The following is a 15,960-nucleotide window of genomic DNA, read 5'->3' as shown; positions in this document are numbered from 1 at the left end:
CGCGATTGTAAACGAAACGCGGGGCATAAATTAGTGTTCGACGAGGATTTCGATCGGACGCGTAATTGACGCTGTTCAATTTGCTAGCGCTGGAGTTTTCGTTCAGGCATAGTTCGGCTGAATGGAACGGTGTATTTTCTGTCTGTGCATACGTCACGGGCTGTTGCTGACGTTTTGCACGCAACAAGCATTAATTACTGGCAAGGTGCGACAATGCAAATATTGATCGCGCCCTTTCTTACGCGTTCGCGTCCCTTCAGCCGCGAAATCGTGTTTTACCTCGCGTCCTCTTCGCGTCGTTGCTAGAGAAACCATTAATTATGGAATCCATCCTAGCGTTCCCGTAAGAATGCTACTGGTTTTCAGCTGTTTAGAAAGTATAAAACAAAATTAGTCAGTTCGTTGAACGTTTGTAAATTCTTTTCCGAGCTTCTTGGTGGTTCGATATTAAACGCGACAAGAGTTAGTGTTAATTTTAAATGTGTGTAGCTGTTTAATATAATCATATTTCTATGAGAACGAACCTGCTGGTATATAAAGTACAGGGTGCACAATATCGATCGCGACTACCACATTTCTACAGCCTATTCGAATGCGAATCGCGAGATCAAGCATTTCGTCACGACTTAACCGTCATACTTGAAATTATTTCGAATCTTCCGTTACCTGGCTCCAGTCAGAGAACGCGCACTTGTCCCAGCATCAGCTTGAGACGCCGCAATTATCTCCAGCGTCTCTCGAATCCGTGGAACGAGACGAAGTCCCCAGTGGCAACACCTTCGAGCACCGGCAATTAAACTCGTTGATTAACTAATCGACGGCGCGAGGCGTGCTCCTCGCGGAAAAACAGCTGCGCGTTTGGTGACGCGCGAAATCAGCATAACAGAAACTGGTAGCACGCGTAACGCGTCCCACCACCGCGTCCCGTCACGCTGGTGAACGCGATTCTCTCAGTTGACTTCCGTTTCGCGCCGCGGCCCGATATCCGCGTTTGACGTCGCCTCGTCGCGATCCAATTTATCCCTGGGCGCCGTTCCGCGGCGAACAACCGCGCCGTTTCATTGACATGCACGGCGAAACCCCGTGGTTTCTTTTATTTTCGAGCGACCTAGAGCCGCGCGAGTTATTTCAAACCGGTTGCCACGTAACGCGCGGCCGAGCGCCGCGCTTCTTGTGTCGCATTCCACGATCGTTATGCACTCGTAACCTTCTGTATGGTCGATCTGTTGCAATCGAGCCGCGCCACCGCCGGGAATTTCGCGATCCCAGTTACGCACGAATAGTTACGTTATTTATACTTGATAAAGAAACATTTCGATGGATTTCATCCGAGCGTTGTTCCCCTTTGCTCTTAAGAAAGCTTCGATAACAGGCATTTCCAAGATCCACCCTGTTCTCTTCGTTTATTTTTCAGCTGACAAGGGGATGTTTAAGCTGCAGATAAAGATCACCGTCTTCTCTTTGCTGCTCTTTTACTTACTTTTTCGGTTAGATAAAAAATATCTACGCTTTTGGAGGGATTTGACGTTATCGTGAATTCAAAGCTACAGTCTGGATGCTTCGTCTACGCGGAATATCGCTCGAAGGAACGCAAGCGCGTCGCGCTAATGGCGGTACTTCGCCACGCGAATCAATCCCGTACGCGAGACCAATCCACGTCGACATCCCTCGAATATTTTCCAAGAACTCGCAACAAAGCAGAGGCTGTAGGCACAACGGAGCAGAACACGGTATAATTAGAATTCTCACGCGCGGCCGACGATATTCTCAATGGCTTTGATCTTCAAAGTGAGAACCAATTATAACTCGAACGCCGCTCCATCTTTTTCCCGCGTCTTCCGGCGAAGTCACTGGCCCACGCGAGCGCGCGCGCGCGCGAGCCACGGAACGGGGTGGCGTCGTTTAAAGAGCCGGGAGAGCAGCTTCATTTCGCCCTTTAATTATTCAGAGGCGGCCGCGCGCGAAACGGCTATCTCTCGACATCGGTCGACGATGCATCTATGCAGCCACGTATCCACTAGGCCGCGTTCGAATAGAAGTGGAACCTACTCGGCGTTCGTTGCCCCGACGGCCGACTGATGCCCCGTAAAAACACATTCGAGAGCATATCCTGGCCGATCTTGCAAATCATCCTTCGCGCGACCAGATTTCAGCAACGATTTACGACCGTTTAACGAGAGAAACTTCTTACGGCTCTCTCTATCCTAGAGCGGCTTTTTCACGTTTGTTAAGTCCTTTTGTTCCGACCACGAGATAGGTCAGATACGTGGTCTCGCCAGATATTCGTCGAGGGCAGGTTTTAGCGGTCCACCATCGAGAAGTCTTTTGATATTCAATCGCAGGATAGCAGGATCGCAGAATCGTTCGAACGTCTAGTATTCTATTCCATGAAGGAAAGTAATTTCAATTCGATTAAGGAATTATTAGTTTCTAAGGGAACGGAAATTAGAACGTGCAACGAATCCGCAGCTATCCGATACGCGCGAATCAGCCTGACCTAAGCGCTTTGAAAAGGTATCCGGAGGAAGCCGCACAGAAGATAGATTGATCGTCACCCGGCTTTAATATAGTATCAATAAATTTCATTTATCGACACGTTTATCTCCCGATATATCGTCCGGCGCGTCGTCCAACGCGTCGACAATCTCCACGTCCCCGGAATCGATGCGAGGACCCATAAAACCATACTTGAAAATTTTTATCCCCGACGATAAAACCGACGTCCTCGCGATCGAAGCGGAGCTTCCTCCTGGCCGCTTCGCGGTGTAGCGTGTCGTGGTCGCGCGATTACCAACGATGCAACTGCAATTCCGAAACGTCCCGACGACATCGTCCAGGGAATCATCGATTTCATGGAACGGGACACGAGAACGGCGAAACGATCCCGTACGACGCGACACACGCAATACCCCAGCTCTTTGTCCTTTTTCGCAGAAGGGGTGGTAGCCGGGTGGCAGCAAATTCGCGATTCAGGTCAACTTGAGATTTACGAGCGGAAAAATAATTCGAACTTAATTGCGCATTGTCCAAGGGAAACTGGGCAAGGAATTCTCGCGATGTTTCCACCGTCGTGGACGGACTCTTCCTCCCTATATATTTTTTCTTCCTGTCTGGAAGCTACCACGACGGCATTAGCGAACTAATCCTTTCACACAATTTACCCGACAAACTGCTGTTGCGCTGGTACCTCGGAAACTTCCCGGTTCCTGCGCGAACGCGATGCTTTGCATTCTTGTTATTTGCCGGAAGTTGCCGGGGAATTTCGCGTCTCAAAGGAACGCGACTACCTTCCGCTTTCAGGGAAATCGTTAAGGAAATCCCTCGGGTACCTTAAAAATTGTTTCAGACTTTTATACTTCCATTTCACGCCGTTGTGTACCGACTCGATGCTTCGTTTATGCTTCGTTCGAGTTATTAATATCGTCTGACAGGGTTCAATTAAATGGTTCGCGTAACGATTCGGCCGGGGAATCAATCTCTGACAAGGACTCGATAATTGCTTGGCAGTTTAGCCAAGAATGCACGGTAAAAGGAGAATAAAAAACTCGAGAAGGATATTAAATCGGAGGATGCGACCCGTTTTCGTGGACTTGTTCGAGCGATTACACTTTGTTTATTCGTTAGCCTCCAAGTGCCAAAGAAATGTTCAAGCTCACCGTGTTTGGAGAAAATAAAAAAAAGTTTCCAATCTCCATAATTCCACATCTCCAGCCGTCACGCAAATTAACTATCCCTCTCGAGTACAATCCAAAAATTAATTTCGCATCCGGTCTTGGCGAACTTCCCCGGAGACAGCCATCATCATCGATCACGATGGAATGGAAAACGTCGAACGCCGCTTCGCACTCCAATTGCAATCGCTATCTTAAAGCTTTCACCTCTCATAAAGACATCGAATCGACGTCGGACACGGTATCCCGATTTCGCGTCTGTCGTACTCTTCGCGGAGCTGCGAGAAGGTGGAATTCGAGGGTAACAAGACTGTCATCCGAGGAATTTCCTTGCGGGTTGCCTTCGACGATGGAAAACCGGAACGCACCGACGAACCGTGCCGTCCTCGCGAGATCCTTTGGGTCCTCCTTGGTCTTCGCGCGAGAAGATCAGATCGCGCGAATAAATTGCTAGACAAAAGCATGTCGATGAGACCAAACGTCGCGTTCCAGCTTTGCATTCTTTAAAGTAACGGAGACAGAAATCCTTGAGTTTTAAGAGAACAGATACTTTTGAAATCCGATTGCTTCAGCAAGCATTTATGGTAGCGTATGTCGATTAACTGAAACAGATAACTGTGACGATTATAACGCTTGCGGATACTTCGTTATACTTAGTGGCTGATTAGAGGGGATTAGAAGAGACGATGTGAACTAGACGAAGCAATTACTTCTGGGTATTATATTACACCTACTACAGTGTTGATCAGTTCTTTAGAAAATAGCGATGCAACATGCTGTTACTCGGTTAGCACGACACGATGTGGGTTGTTTAATCTCATAAAAGATCGCAAAGGTATCCACGTATGAAAAGCTCGCGTATAAGTTTACACTTCGCACGTGAGAAACCGTAATCGTAAAGTCTTTGCAACATTATTACCGTATCCAGCGATGATCCATCAGACGTAGTATGGTGAGCCTCTACCAGGGTAGTGGCTTTGTTTTTCAAGCCTACGCTTCCCTCGTAAATCCTGATCCGTCTTTATGGCATTTTTGCGGGACAAGCTTTTAAGACCGTGTCCTCTATGAGAAATGCTTTAAAGAGGCGATGCGTTATCTGTGGAGAACGTCTGCTGGAAAACCTTCGAAAGATCCTCGATCCTCGAGGATGAAATTTTAATTCTCTCTCTTTGACCCTCTATTTCAACATGGAAACACTGCAGCAGTTGATGGTCTCTCGTTCAAGCTCTATTTAAAAGAAGAATTCTCTTCTTTTCGACAAAGAAAAAAAAAAGAAAGAATACACATTAAAAGACACAGTGTCGAGAGAGTTCGGTTCGACAAGTCTTTCGTTCGTTAACGGGGGAGGGAGTTGTCGAAAAGCAGAGGGATAACGAGATTCTAGAGTGTCCTGGAACGGATAGAGAGGAAAGAAATGGCGGTCCTCGTGGCACGAGTAATTTATTCCATTACGTTAAACCGACGAGGGATCGCCACTTACGCTTATGAAGTCATCGTCTAAACGGTGATATCAGACGTCGAGATACTTTTATTCGCTGCTAATGTCCCTCTCGAAGTCGCCATTCTTTCTCTCCATTGGATTATACACCATCGCGCGGAGCTTTGTATCGGGATTATAGGACCGCTCGTAATATCGCGACGATAAGGGGATTAGACTTTCTCCCGGGCGATAACGAGCGGCGGGAGTGAAAAAGTTTTCATTTCCAGCTACGGGTTTATTAAATACACGATTAAACGCGGGATGCTTTGAACTGTCACCCGGGGCAATTAGAAAAGTGGAAACCGCCGGCGCGCTTGAACTTATCGCGGTTATATTTCTTGAAATAACCTAGGGAATGACGCTTTTATAAAGGATGATGGTCCCGCTTAACTCCAATTAAAACGATCGGAATCGTCGCGTGCAAGGTTACGCCTTTTTCGTAATTGAATGATCAGGAAAGCTTCCATGACGCGTACGAAACTCTATTCCAAGAGTGGATCGCATGCAAGGTAAAAAAAAAAACTGGAAAATTCAGTGGTCAGCGTCTGCTTTCGAAAGCGTTGCGATGCGAATTCGAAATCGACTTTAATCTTTAACAAATTAGAAGAAACGCAAACCCTTCGAGTGTATTGAAAGAAGCAGCGATATTCAACGGATTTCGAGTACCTTTTATGGGAGCCACGCGGAATGCACCGCGTTCTTAAACACGGTTCACATAAAATTTCACGGCGCGCGTGACGCGTTAACTTTTCCTTTCTTTGGACGTCCCCGCTCGCGTCGTCGTTAATGCGGCAAAGTAGGATGAATTTACACGTTAATAAGGAAAGCAATCTCTTCATTACTCCGTCCGGCGTTCCCATCCCTCCTAGCTGCCATTAATTTCCTGCCATTATCGCGCCCGTGCAACGTCTTATCCAGCCGGTTGCCCAACCATCTGACGGACGTGGCGCGGGCTTTTGTTATCGCTCGATCTCGCGATAACCACGCTTAGTTCGCCTCGAAGTTAATCGCAGATCCGTACGTCGATACGCCGCGGTGGCTGTGTCGTAACGTGGCCAGGTCAATTACAGCCCCGTTACACGACTTTGTATTTTTCACCGTGAACCGTTACGATTTCATGCTCCTTCGATCCTTAAGCGATTTGTTTAACGGGTCCTGTTAATTGTGCGCAGCTGACGGATCATGCGAACCGCGGGTTAAGAATTTCAGAAGAAATCTATGACCCGCAGTTTCCGTCGGATGGAATGCACTTTATGAGATAGATGACGGTATGGATTTACTTCTAGAGTGGAATCGAATTCGAAGTACTGGCTGGGTTTTTGCCTGAATGATTTAATTAATAGATACAATCGTACAAAGGTATGAAGGTTGTTTATTATTTGCCGGTTGAATTGAAGTTGACAGGCATTGTGCGAAATTTTATTCAACTAACGAAAAGATAAAATTGATGGTAATTAATGGTGATATGTGTTTGTATAGAGGAATGGTCACTTGTATGATAATTAAATAAGAACATAAAAAAAATAGGTAGTTTATATAACCCAGGTAGTTTATATAATTATTTCTGTTTCGATAATTTAACAAGCTCGCGACTGCTATTATCTCTCTGCGGATATAAATACTAAATTTAACGAGCTGTATTCTAATATTTACTACGGCTATGGTTATTTTTATCTTAATAGTATAACTAATTCGTAATTACCGTTATATCTATGGAGATAAAATGGCTTGCTTAACAAGGTGTACCGTATTCTTTACTATCGTATTTTAAGTGATGTATCGCAAATTTATAATTATTGTAATCTTAAACAGAAACATATTTTAATTTAATATGTACAAAAAACAAGATTAGTAGTAACACGTCCAAATGTTGGCGACGTGTAGCGTTAGTTGAGCCTCCCGTCTTTCTCGTGTTCAGTGTGCTGCCTTCGGTACACCAGAAAGATGGGTGACCGCTCGAGGAACGTGTGTATAAGCGTGTGTGCGTTCTCTTCACGTAGTTGTGTATTTGCAGTTTCTCTCTTCTATCATTCACACGCAAAAAGAACTTTACGATTTCTCTCAATACCACTAACACTATTTCATTCTACATCTCTCTGCCCTACCAGCATCATCCCTTCACTAACCATTTCTACCCTTTACCCTTCGTGGACACATACCGCTTAACCTAGATCATTAGGTGAAGCGGTTCATCACGAAGGAAGATTAATATGTGGTGATTCTCCTCCACTCCGGATTGGTCCTTTACCAGCCCTTTCGGAACTAAGAATCCCATACAATTCTCTAATCTTTTTTTTATATCACAAAATTTTATTTCTTCTCCTTTATTAATTTACTACTGCCTGCATAACATTTTATTAAGGTGAGAAAGAGAGAGAGAGAGAACTACATTTACGATTACTGAATTCCAGTGTCACTGGATCCGCGTGAAGATGCAGACGACGTGTCGCGATAAAACGCAGCGGAATCGAAACGCAGACTCGCTGTTAGAGAGTCAGCTTCTGATACGTAACACCTACGGGACGGTTTGTACAGCGGCATAGAAGGCAGGAAAGTCGGCGTTCCTCAAATGCGATTCACGGAAAGTGATTTTTCCCGCAGCCAGCGGTCGACGGGTTCGTTTGGCCTGGCCGCGGTTGCTTGTCGCGGGCAGATTGCATTTAGGAAGCCGTGAAAGCACGGCGAGGAGCGCGTAAGCGCAACGAAGCCAGCTGCCGCTAGACGCTCGCGGTTATCGTTGATGCAACGTCACTTCGCCTTAATTGTACGTCTCCGCCGCTTAATTGTGAATTGTCTGGTAATTCGGGCTGGCGAGGATGCTCGTTCCTTATTGCAATTAATAATACTGTTAAGTGGGCGGCGTTCGCCTAGCGGCCGAGAGCCGTTCCTGGAATCGTTCGCAACATACCGGGTAATTATAGATCCGCCACTTGGGAACGCCGTTTCCCGCAAATTTCAATGTATATTACATCGCGCGGCGAACGAAAAGTGCAACGGCTCCCGCGTTCTCGTCCACGCCGCGCGTTTCTGCAATCGCGCAACGAACTTCTAATTATTTTGTTACACGTTGTCATACTTCCCGTCCTCGCTGAACGTTAATCGTTATTCATTAGTGTCGCAGTTCACGCTCGACTGGCATGCAAATTCTTCTGCTCGACCGTGTATCATCACGCTTTCGCACAGTTTAATACGTTACGTTAATTTCTTTTAGCCGAACACTTTCTCTTGTACATACATTTTTGCATTCCGTGACATACTTGGAGATTTCACGTTGGATTATCTCCTAGTCAAATATAGAACGAGCCGAACGAGGCATCGCGCGAAAATTTCTGACAACGTTTTACCAAGCGCCCTCCCACCCTCGTCCGGTATGCGCCAGCCAAACTGTCGCTCGTCTCTCGAGTCGAGGCTCTTTACACGGATATACTTAGGCCTCTAGTAGCTTAGTCGCGTTTCTTTTCAATAGATTGACCTTAATTCACGAACGATCGATGGCTCGGCTCAGAGGACAGTTTATACCTGAGTTAATATCACCGACGTCGAGCCGCCCAGCCGTCCGATCGGCGGAAGTAGCTACTTTGACCATTGAACTGAAGCGTGACGCAGCCTTTTCCGTAGAGCAGCTCGCCTCGAACGAGAACGCTGCGCGAGCTGCAGCGTTTTAAGCCAGCGTTTTGCTCGCATCGTGCGAGCACGAGGCTTGCGATTATCCGGCGTGGCGCGTGGTCTGGCCGAGGCCAGATTTGGCGAGGGACGCCCGCTGGAGAAGGCCTCCACTGGGCCAGTGCCAATAAACGCATCTCTTGGCCCGTAGTCGCCGACTACTTCCCGACGCAGACGCACGTTCCTTAAGCCGCGATCGAGCGTAAAAGATGGGGACGCGCCGGGTGTTAGCAAACCGTGCAACGTAACGCAACCGTTTCCGTTCTATTTTCAACGCGACCCAACTTCCGAATTAAACTCGAATTTCGAGCGTTTCGTCCAGCTCGCGGAGCGAGCCGAGGGATTTCCGTGTTACGCGAACCGAGCAGCTGGACCCCTTTGTCTGTTAACGAGGCGAGGCGCGAGGGTCGCGAGAAAAATCCCGTTCGAGGGAGGGCCGTGTGTTTCTCATATTTCAGTCGTCCGTTGTGACAGCGGCTAGACGGGGCCGAAACGTCGGTAGATTCGCGAGTCGGTTTAAATTAGGGAGTCTAGACGCCTCGGAAATACCACGTGCTCCCGTCATATGCTACGTCCATCGCACTCAGATTCGAACGTTCCCGCCTTCGACGCTTCCGGCCGCGTTCGATCAATCGCGAGCCACTTACCGTCTACCGTCTAATAAAACACGAGCAGAAGCTCGTTGGAATTTTGCTCGAGTTGCGTTTTCCACGATGCGTCCTCGAGTATCGTTCGATTTACTGCGAGGAAGCTTTTCCTCGGTTCAGAAAATTATTTTCTATACGCGACGAGGAAGGTTTAGGAAATATTGAATCGATCGAAATGTTACTTTTCTGCTGATCTAACCGAAGATATGGAAATTTTAATGCGTAATCTTTTACTTTTACTACTCTGTATTAAACGCCAGTGTTTTATCTTTGGTATTGAAATGAAAATTGTTTCTGAGAAGGTTTTACAATCGCTTTATGCATCGTCGAATCGAAACCGGCAATCGGAATGTCGTTGTTGCCATAATTGTTTGCTGCAAGTTTTAATTAACCCCTGTATAGGAATTCCATTAAGCACCGTACGGATTGGATGCGTCTAATTAAACCTGCAACCTCTCCAAGTACGCGGGAACGCGAGATTTTGATATCCTCGGAAATTTACTTCGACCTGAACAATGCAATTAAGATATCTGCTCGTTTACAGAAATTTTAGTACCGACGTTACGACGTACACGAGGCGGTGTTGCTCGAAAACGATGTCGTTGCACGCGTCTGCGAGGACATTGGATAAGCATGCTGGCGGAATGAATGAAAAACAGACAAAGGGTAGAGTTACAAAGCGCACAATAAGATATCATTACTCGGGACTTGTACCGTAACGCACATTCGCGTGACTACCGCCTGTAATTATCATTTTACCCGTTCAAAGTCGATCACGAGTGAGACTCGTGGCGGACATTTTTGGAGCGTAATACGCGACACAAATAACATTCTAGCGTGATCTGTAATTTTCTTTAATTAAAGGCACAAAGGAACGCGCGCGCGCGCGCGTACTCGTGCCGTACGCGTGCAAGATATTCGACGGCAATGGCATGTTCATTTGTGCGAAAGCTACGTACTTATAGACGATACGATTTCAATCAGCTTATGGGCTTAACGAGCACAGCGAGTTATACCTCGCGCGCGAACTTTCGATCGATCTTTCGCGTGTAAACAATTTCAACATACCGCATAAACGATTTATTAAGAATAAAGAGAGGTACTGTTACAAATTGTAATATACAAAAATCGTATAAACTAACCGAGTATACGAATATGTGATTCGTATCAGAAACGTGAACTAATAAAATCCTTGGACCCACGCTACACTAATTGTAACGAAGAAGGTAATAAACTAAAGGAAGAATCTACTGTACCGCACAGGGATCGTAGCCACGGCCCCGTCCCGTCGCGTAGCCGGCCCTTCGTAAATTCATTAATGAAAAATTACGACGAAGCCAGTATATAGTAGCTTCACTTTCCCCCATTCTCTCGACTGGCGCGGCGTTGTCTCGTGGTCGTTGATGCCCTTGGGCGTCGCGAGGCGGCGCTGTAGTCGAATGGCCGCCCTCAGTGTTCGCGAGCCTCGCTCGGTGTGTGTTTCGTGGCGCGGTCGTCGTCGTTGTCGCTCGCTCGTCTGCGTCCCACCGTTTGTTTTTACGCGTCGCATCGTCGGTGCAGTGGTAATTAATTCCGTCGCGAATCCGTCCCCGCGCGAAACACGCGACCCGCCGTGTGCACCGCGTCCGCACGCGAGCTCGCCAGTTTTTTCACGAGCATCCCGACGCGAGACGTTCCTCGCGTTTGTGTCTCTCCGTTTGTGCGCGAGCCCGACGAGAGCGTGTGTGTCAACTTTCGTGTGCGTGTTTTCCCATCGACGACGGCGTCGTCGTTGTATGCGACCCTTCGTTAGCCGCCGCCGTCGTCGTCGTCGTCGTCTACTTATCCCGTGCTAAGTTCGGAGGCACCGTGCCTCTGTCCACACAGCTCTGGCCGCATCGCTCCGTCTCCGTTCAACGGTGCCTCTCCGTGCGTACGCGCGTAGTATGTGCTTCTGTGTTTATAATCGTTGCGTCCTTTCTCTCCGTCTCGCTCTCCTCTCACCTGCAGCTAGAAGGCACACAGGTGTCCCGTGAAGGAGTGGCGACGCCTGCAGTGAATCGTCACCGCCTGTGATACCACGTCGTGGAAGGAGCCATCGCGTTCCTCCGCGAATCCTGCCATCCGCAAACCAGCCATCCGCACTGCCACTGGGATCAGCTAAGTACGTGGTGGACGGGTACGCGTACTCGAAGGTGCGCGTCTGTCGTCCCTTATGCGCCCACGAAATGCATCTCCCGGCCAGCACGCCGATGCGCGATGACGTTACGCGCCGTTTCACCGATAATACCGAATGCTTTCTGCGTGCGCTGTAACACGTTCTTAAACGTGTCTGTACACCCAACGATCATCGTGTACGCCTGCTGGCCGATTACGTGCCGGATGTTTGAGGTTACTCGCGTTAGCCGGCTTCGATCCCCCCCACCTACCCGCTCGTTACCAGCCTCTCTCGTTTATTGTAGCGTTTTACGTAACCGTGAATGTCGTTCTGTTTTTCCTCTACGTACAACAGCCGCGGGATATTCTCCCTCTTTTCGTAACAACGCTCTCGTGGACCGACCTTCGCCGTCTCGCCGTGTTTCCATTGGAGCAGAGGTTATGTTCTTCGTTCGTCCGCGCGCGACGACGTCGCGTCCTAACGTGGAATTCAGTCGTTGGCACGCGCGTGTGCGTAGATAAATTGAGAGCGGCGTTAGATAAAGTGTCATTGTCGTATCAGCGCGGTGGCGGTGTCTCGTCGCGCCGTGCATGGTTTCGCGGAAACCACGATGGGGATTGTCGATCGCGGCTCGCGTCCGTTCGAGTTCGTCTGAATCGGTCAGCCGGGGTGGACAATTGGAGCGACGGAAGGTCGATAGACCGTGATGAGACATTTCGTGGGACAAGGGGACGCGATCGTTCGCGGCCTCTCCCGAACGACACAATGCACGCCATTCATGAGTGCCGGCCAGTGGCATCGGCTACAGAGAGAGTGAGAGAGAGAGAGAAAGAGTGTGTGTGTGTGCGTGTGCGTTAACGTTATATACCCCGTTCCTATTGCGCAGGACGATTCCGTGGAGCGTCGACCGGATAGAGAGTGTCTTGTGAGCCGTCGCGAGAAAAAAAAGCGCGGAAGTCGCCCGCGCCTGCTTCCTTCCGTCGTAAATAAAGACGGAGTCGGGAGGCACCTTCGCTTCGCCGGCCATTTCCCCGTGCTCGGAGTGCCATAATCATCGCTGGGAAACGCTAAACTGCCGGGGAGAAAAGTCTGCCGCGGCCAGCCGGGCCCGAATCCGAGGAATTGGAATTTTTCATATGAAATAAAGTAAACAAGTGATATGGAAATCCTGCCATCTGAAATGAATACTTGCCTACTATCTTTTTCTACCTAGTTGTAACCAAGCAATCGATCGTACAAAAGGTGTATGCGACAATCGACAGAATCGAAGAATTTTCGCTATATAATATATACACATATAATATATATATATATACACACACATATATATAATATACATTCGAGGAGAGAGGGAAGGTAGAGAGACGATTAGAGAATCGTAGGCAGCGAGAATCCTCGCCGAAAGCGTCGTTCGTGGTACGTAGTAGCCGGCAGCCGCAGAAGCGCCCACGGTAGAGCCCATAAATTTTCCTTCAACGATCGTGAACCCACTAAACGCCAAAGCCGTGGAGCTGCCTCGAAGTAACAAGCGACGCGAGCCGACCTCTCGACCGGGCAGCCGTCAGGATGTTTCAGCTGGCCAGCAGCCGGTAGCTCCGCTGCCCACGGGTCTGGTCGCGATCCTCAGCCCTTGGAGGCGGAAGAAGCGCGGCCGTTTCAAGGGACGCCCGTCGACGATGTCCATACGCGTGAGCGGCGTCTACCTGGTGCCCAGCCCCGGGAACAACGAGGCTGGCAACGAGAAATCGAGCAACCTCTCGGTGGAGAACAACCTGCACCAGCAGCACCACCATCACCACCATCATCACGCCGCGAAGACCGTCACCATCGTCGCTGGCCCGCAGAGGAGCAACAGTCTGGATTACCTGAATTTCGAGGAGAAACGGCAGATCATCGCCTCCTCGTTGTCGCTGAGCGACTTCTTGGCTCACGGGCCGGCGGCCGCTGCCGCCGCGGCGAAGGAAGTCGCTGCTAACACCGTGATCGGTAAGTTTTTTTCGAACGTCTTGGGTACTTGGAGCGACTGGAGCGGGAGTAAAAGCGGTTTCGACGATAGGGCGAGGAGTACCGCTCTGAAATTAGGTGAGGACGCCGGGGAGATTCGTCGACTTCCTCTTGCGCATCGTACGAAGTTGTACGAAAGATCTGTATATATACGTTAAAGAAGAAAAGTGTGGGGCTATGTAGTACTAAAATTGTAAGATACTCGACGTACTATTTGTCGAGCAATTTATGCGTGTAGCGAGGAGTAGTTAATCGTTCGGTATTTTATGAACAAGTATGTACAATAGTTGTGTATAGTTGTCGTACAAATTGTTGTAGAAGCTAGGGGATTTCATGCATTCGGTTGTTGGATCGAATGTTTAATATACAAATCTGTAAAATATCAATATAGGATGTATCACGGTTGAAACTCGACGTGGCAAAAATAAATACCGTTGAATAGCGTGAATAGCATATTCCCTAGCTGCACTGCGAGGGGAAACAAAAGATAGGAACGTCCCATAGCCGTTCGCAAACAGAATTTCCCGGAGCCACGGAAACACACTTTGTCTATCTATTCATCCATTAGCCATTCAATCGGTCATTACCCAGGTACCGGCTTTTCAAGACTCGTAGCCTCGCGCACAAAGGAACAATAGCTTAACACCCAGGGTGCTCGTACCTTCTACCTAGCCTCCTACCTGTCCGACTACCTTCGAGGGCCTCTCGATCGCGATCAGCTGACTCGATCCTCGCCGATTCCCTTCCACGCTTTGCTTCCCGGTTGCTTATTGTCCGCGGACCTTTCGATATCGACGCAACGGAGCCTTACTCGACTGAAAAATTGCAAACGAAACGTCACGTTCCGCAACGTCGCTCCCCTATCTAATCTCTGTTTCTTGAATTACCGAGAGGAACGAGGCGAAACGTAGGTGCTTCGTAGAATCACGGGCGTCGGTCATCGCTGATAACGCTCGCCGCTTTAAAAGACGCGACGTACCTATCGTTCGCGAAGCCTTTCAATCGTCACGAGAGTAGATGAAAAGGAGCCGGAATGAAAAGAGCGACGATACGCCAGGGATACGAAGGTAGAATCAGGTTGGTTCGATCGCGAGCGAAGGAACCCTTCGTGCGCAGAGAGCAGAGTTCCATGGCCTGTAAACAAACCCGCGTGCGTACCGCTCCGGCTACCTACACGTGCTTTTTTCCCCATTTTTTCCTGCCTCCTCTTCCGGATGGTTCCTGGGGCCGGGTCGTCGGTCGCCGCGCGAACACGCGGGACAAAAAGAGCGCGCGAGGGCCAGAAGGGTGCGCCAGAAAGGCCACGGTGGACTCGCGTCCCCCCACGTCCATTTACTACCTCTTTCTCTTTCGAGGCTCGCGCGAAGGGAGCTTTATTATCGCGCTCCCACGAAAAGTCCCTGGCATTGTCGCGGCCGCCTTTTTGTTCCACGGCGAGGCTCGCGGCCCTGATAGATCGTTAGGCCTTCTCTTCGTTGTCTCTGATCGCTCGCGGTTGGTTAAGGCCTTTGTGCCGCGACTCGCCTGGCGAATTAGTATTCCTCGCTGGCTGTTGCCTGCGCGGTCGGTTCGTTGAATTGTCTTAGATTCGCTAATATATTCGACCTCTCGTTAATAAAATGTACACGCCGCGGCTACCGAACTTCCCCGCCGCTGTCCTTACAGAAATTTCGCCCCCTTTGATTTTCCCTCGGATATTCCAAGTCCGTTGAATCGTTCCTTCTCTTTAGTTCAATTTCACGTACAAACGACCACCTTGTGCTCTAATAATGTACATTCGTCGAAACTCTTTCAAGCTGTTTTATTGTAATTTGGAGCAAGAACAGTCCTTTCTTTCTTCACTGAGAACGAGGCTGGTTATATTTACCGTATGTCTTATTGTGGAAAAAATCAACGTCGTTCGTAACCACCTCGCAACGTAACGCACTCGCGTTTCGCATTGCCACGGGCTTGTACGAAAGTATATCAAACGCCTTGAACGAAACATATTTCACATCCCGTTGAATAATCGCGCCGCTTAACCAGGATTACTAGACTCAGAGGAACAAGAAGGGCACACACGAGAACTCTTTCGGTTCGAGCGTGTTCAGAGCGTCCACTCGAAACGTGGTTTCCACGAACGCGGCTCTTCAGCCAGCGAAACAGCCCCGATTCGAACAAGTAACCCTCTGTCCGACCGTTCTCAAATTTCCTTACCCGGGGAATATCGATCAGGAATCTTGTTATCCGCCTTCCGTGCCCGCTCCTCCTCCGTTGTTTGATCATGCAACACGTGTTACTCTGAAAGTAACCAGCCCCCCCGTGGCCGGTGGACCGCGTTCCAGGCACGTATGTCTACGTGTTCCGCGGCGCGTTGTT

General features: G+C 48.9%; 1 protein-coding gene across 6 annotated transcripts in view; it reads left to right on the top strand.

Moving 5' to 3' along the window:
* LOC143426409 (phosphatase and actin regulator 2) overlaps positions 1-15,960 on the top strand; it is a 266,425-nt gene that overhangs the window by 35,734 nt on the left and 214,731 nt on the right. For 3 of the 6 annotated variants that reach the window (XM_076899849.1, XM_076899852.1, XM_076899848.1), the window contains exon 1: positions 12,996-13,584. The exons of 2 other annotated variants lie outside the window; for them this stretch is intronic. In XM_076899849.1, coding sequence (XP_076755964.1) covers positions 13,275-13,584 — 310 coding nt within the window. In that variant the 5' untranslated portion in view covers positions 12,996-13,274. Of the gene's footprint in view, positions 1-12,995; positions 13,585-15,960 lie in introns of those variants that run through there. One more of the 6 variants, XM_076899855.1, reaches the window with a different exon arrangement.

Source organism: Xylocopa sonorina, chromosome 8, assembly GCF_050948175.1.
Source record: "Xylocopa sonorina isolate GNS202 chromosome 8, iyXylSono1_principal, whole genome shotgun sequence".
NCBI classification, from domain to species: Eukaryota; Metazoa; Arthropoda; class Insecta; order Hymenoptera; family Apidae; genus Xylocopa; species Xylocopa sonorina.
This window is presented reverse-complemented; position numbering and strand designations above follow the sequence as displayed.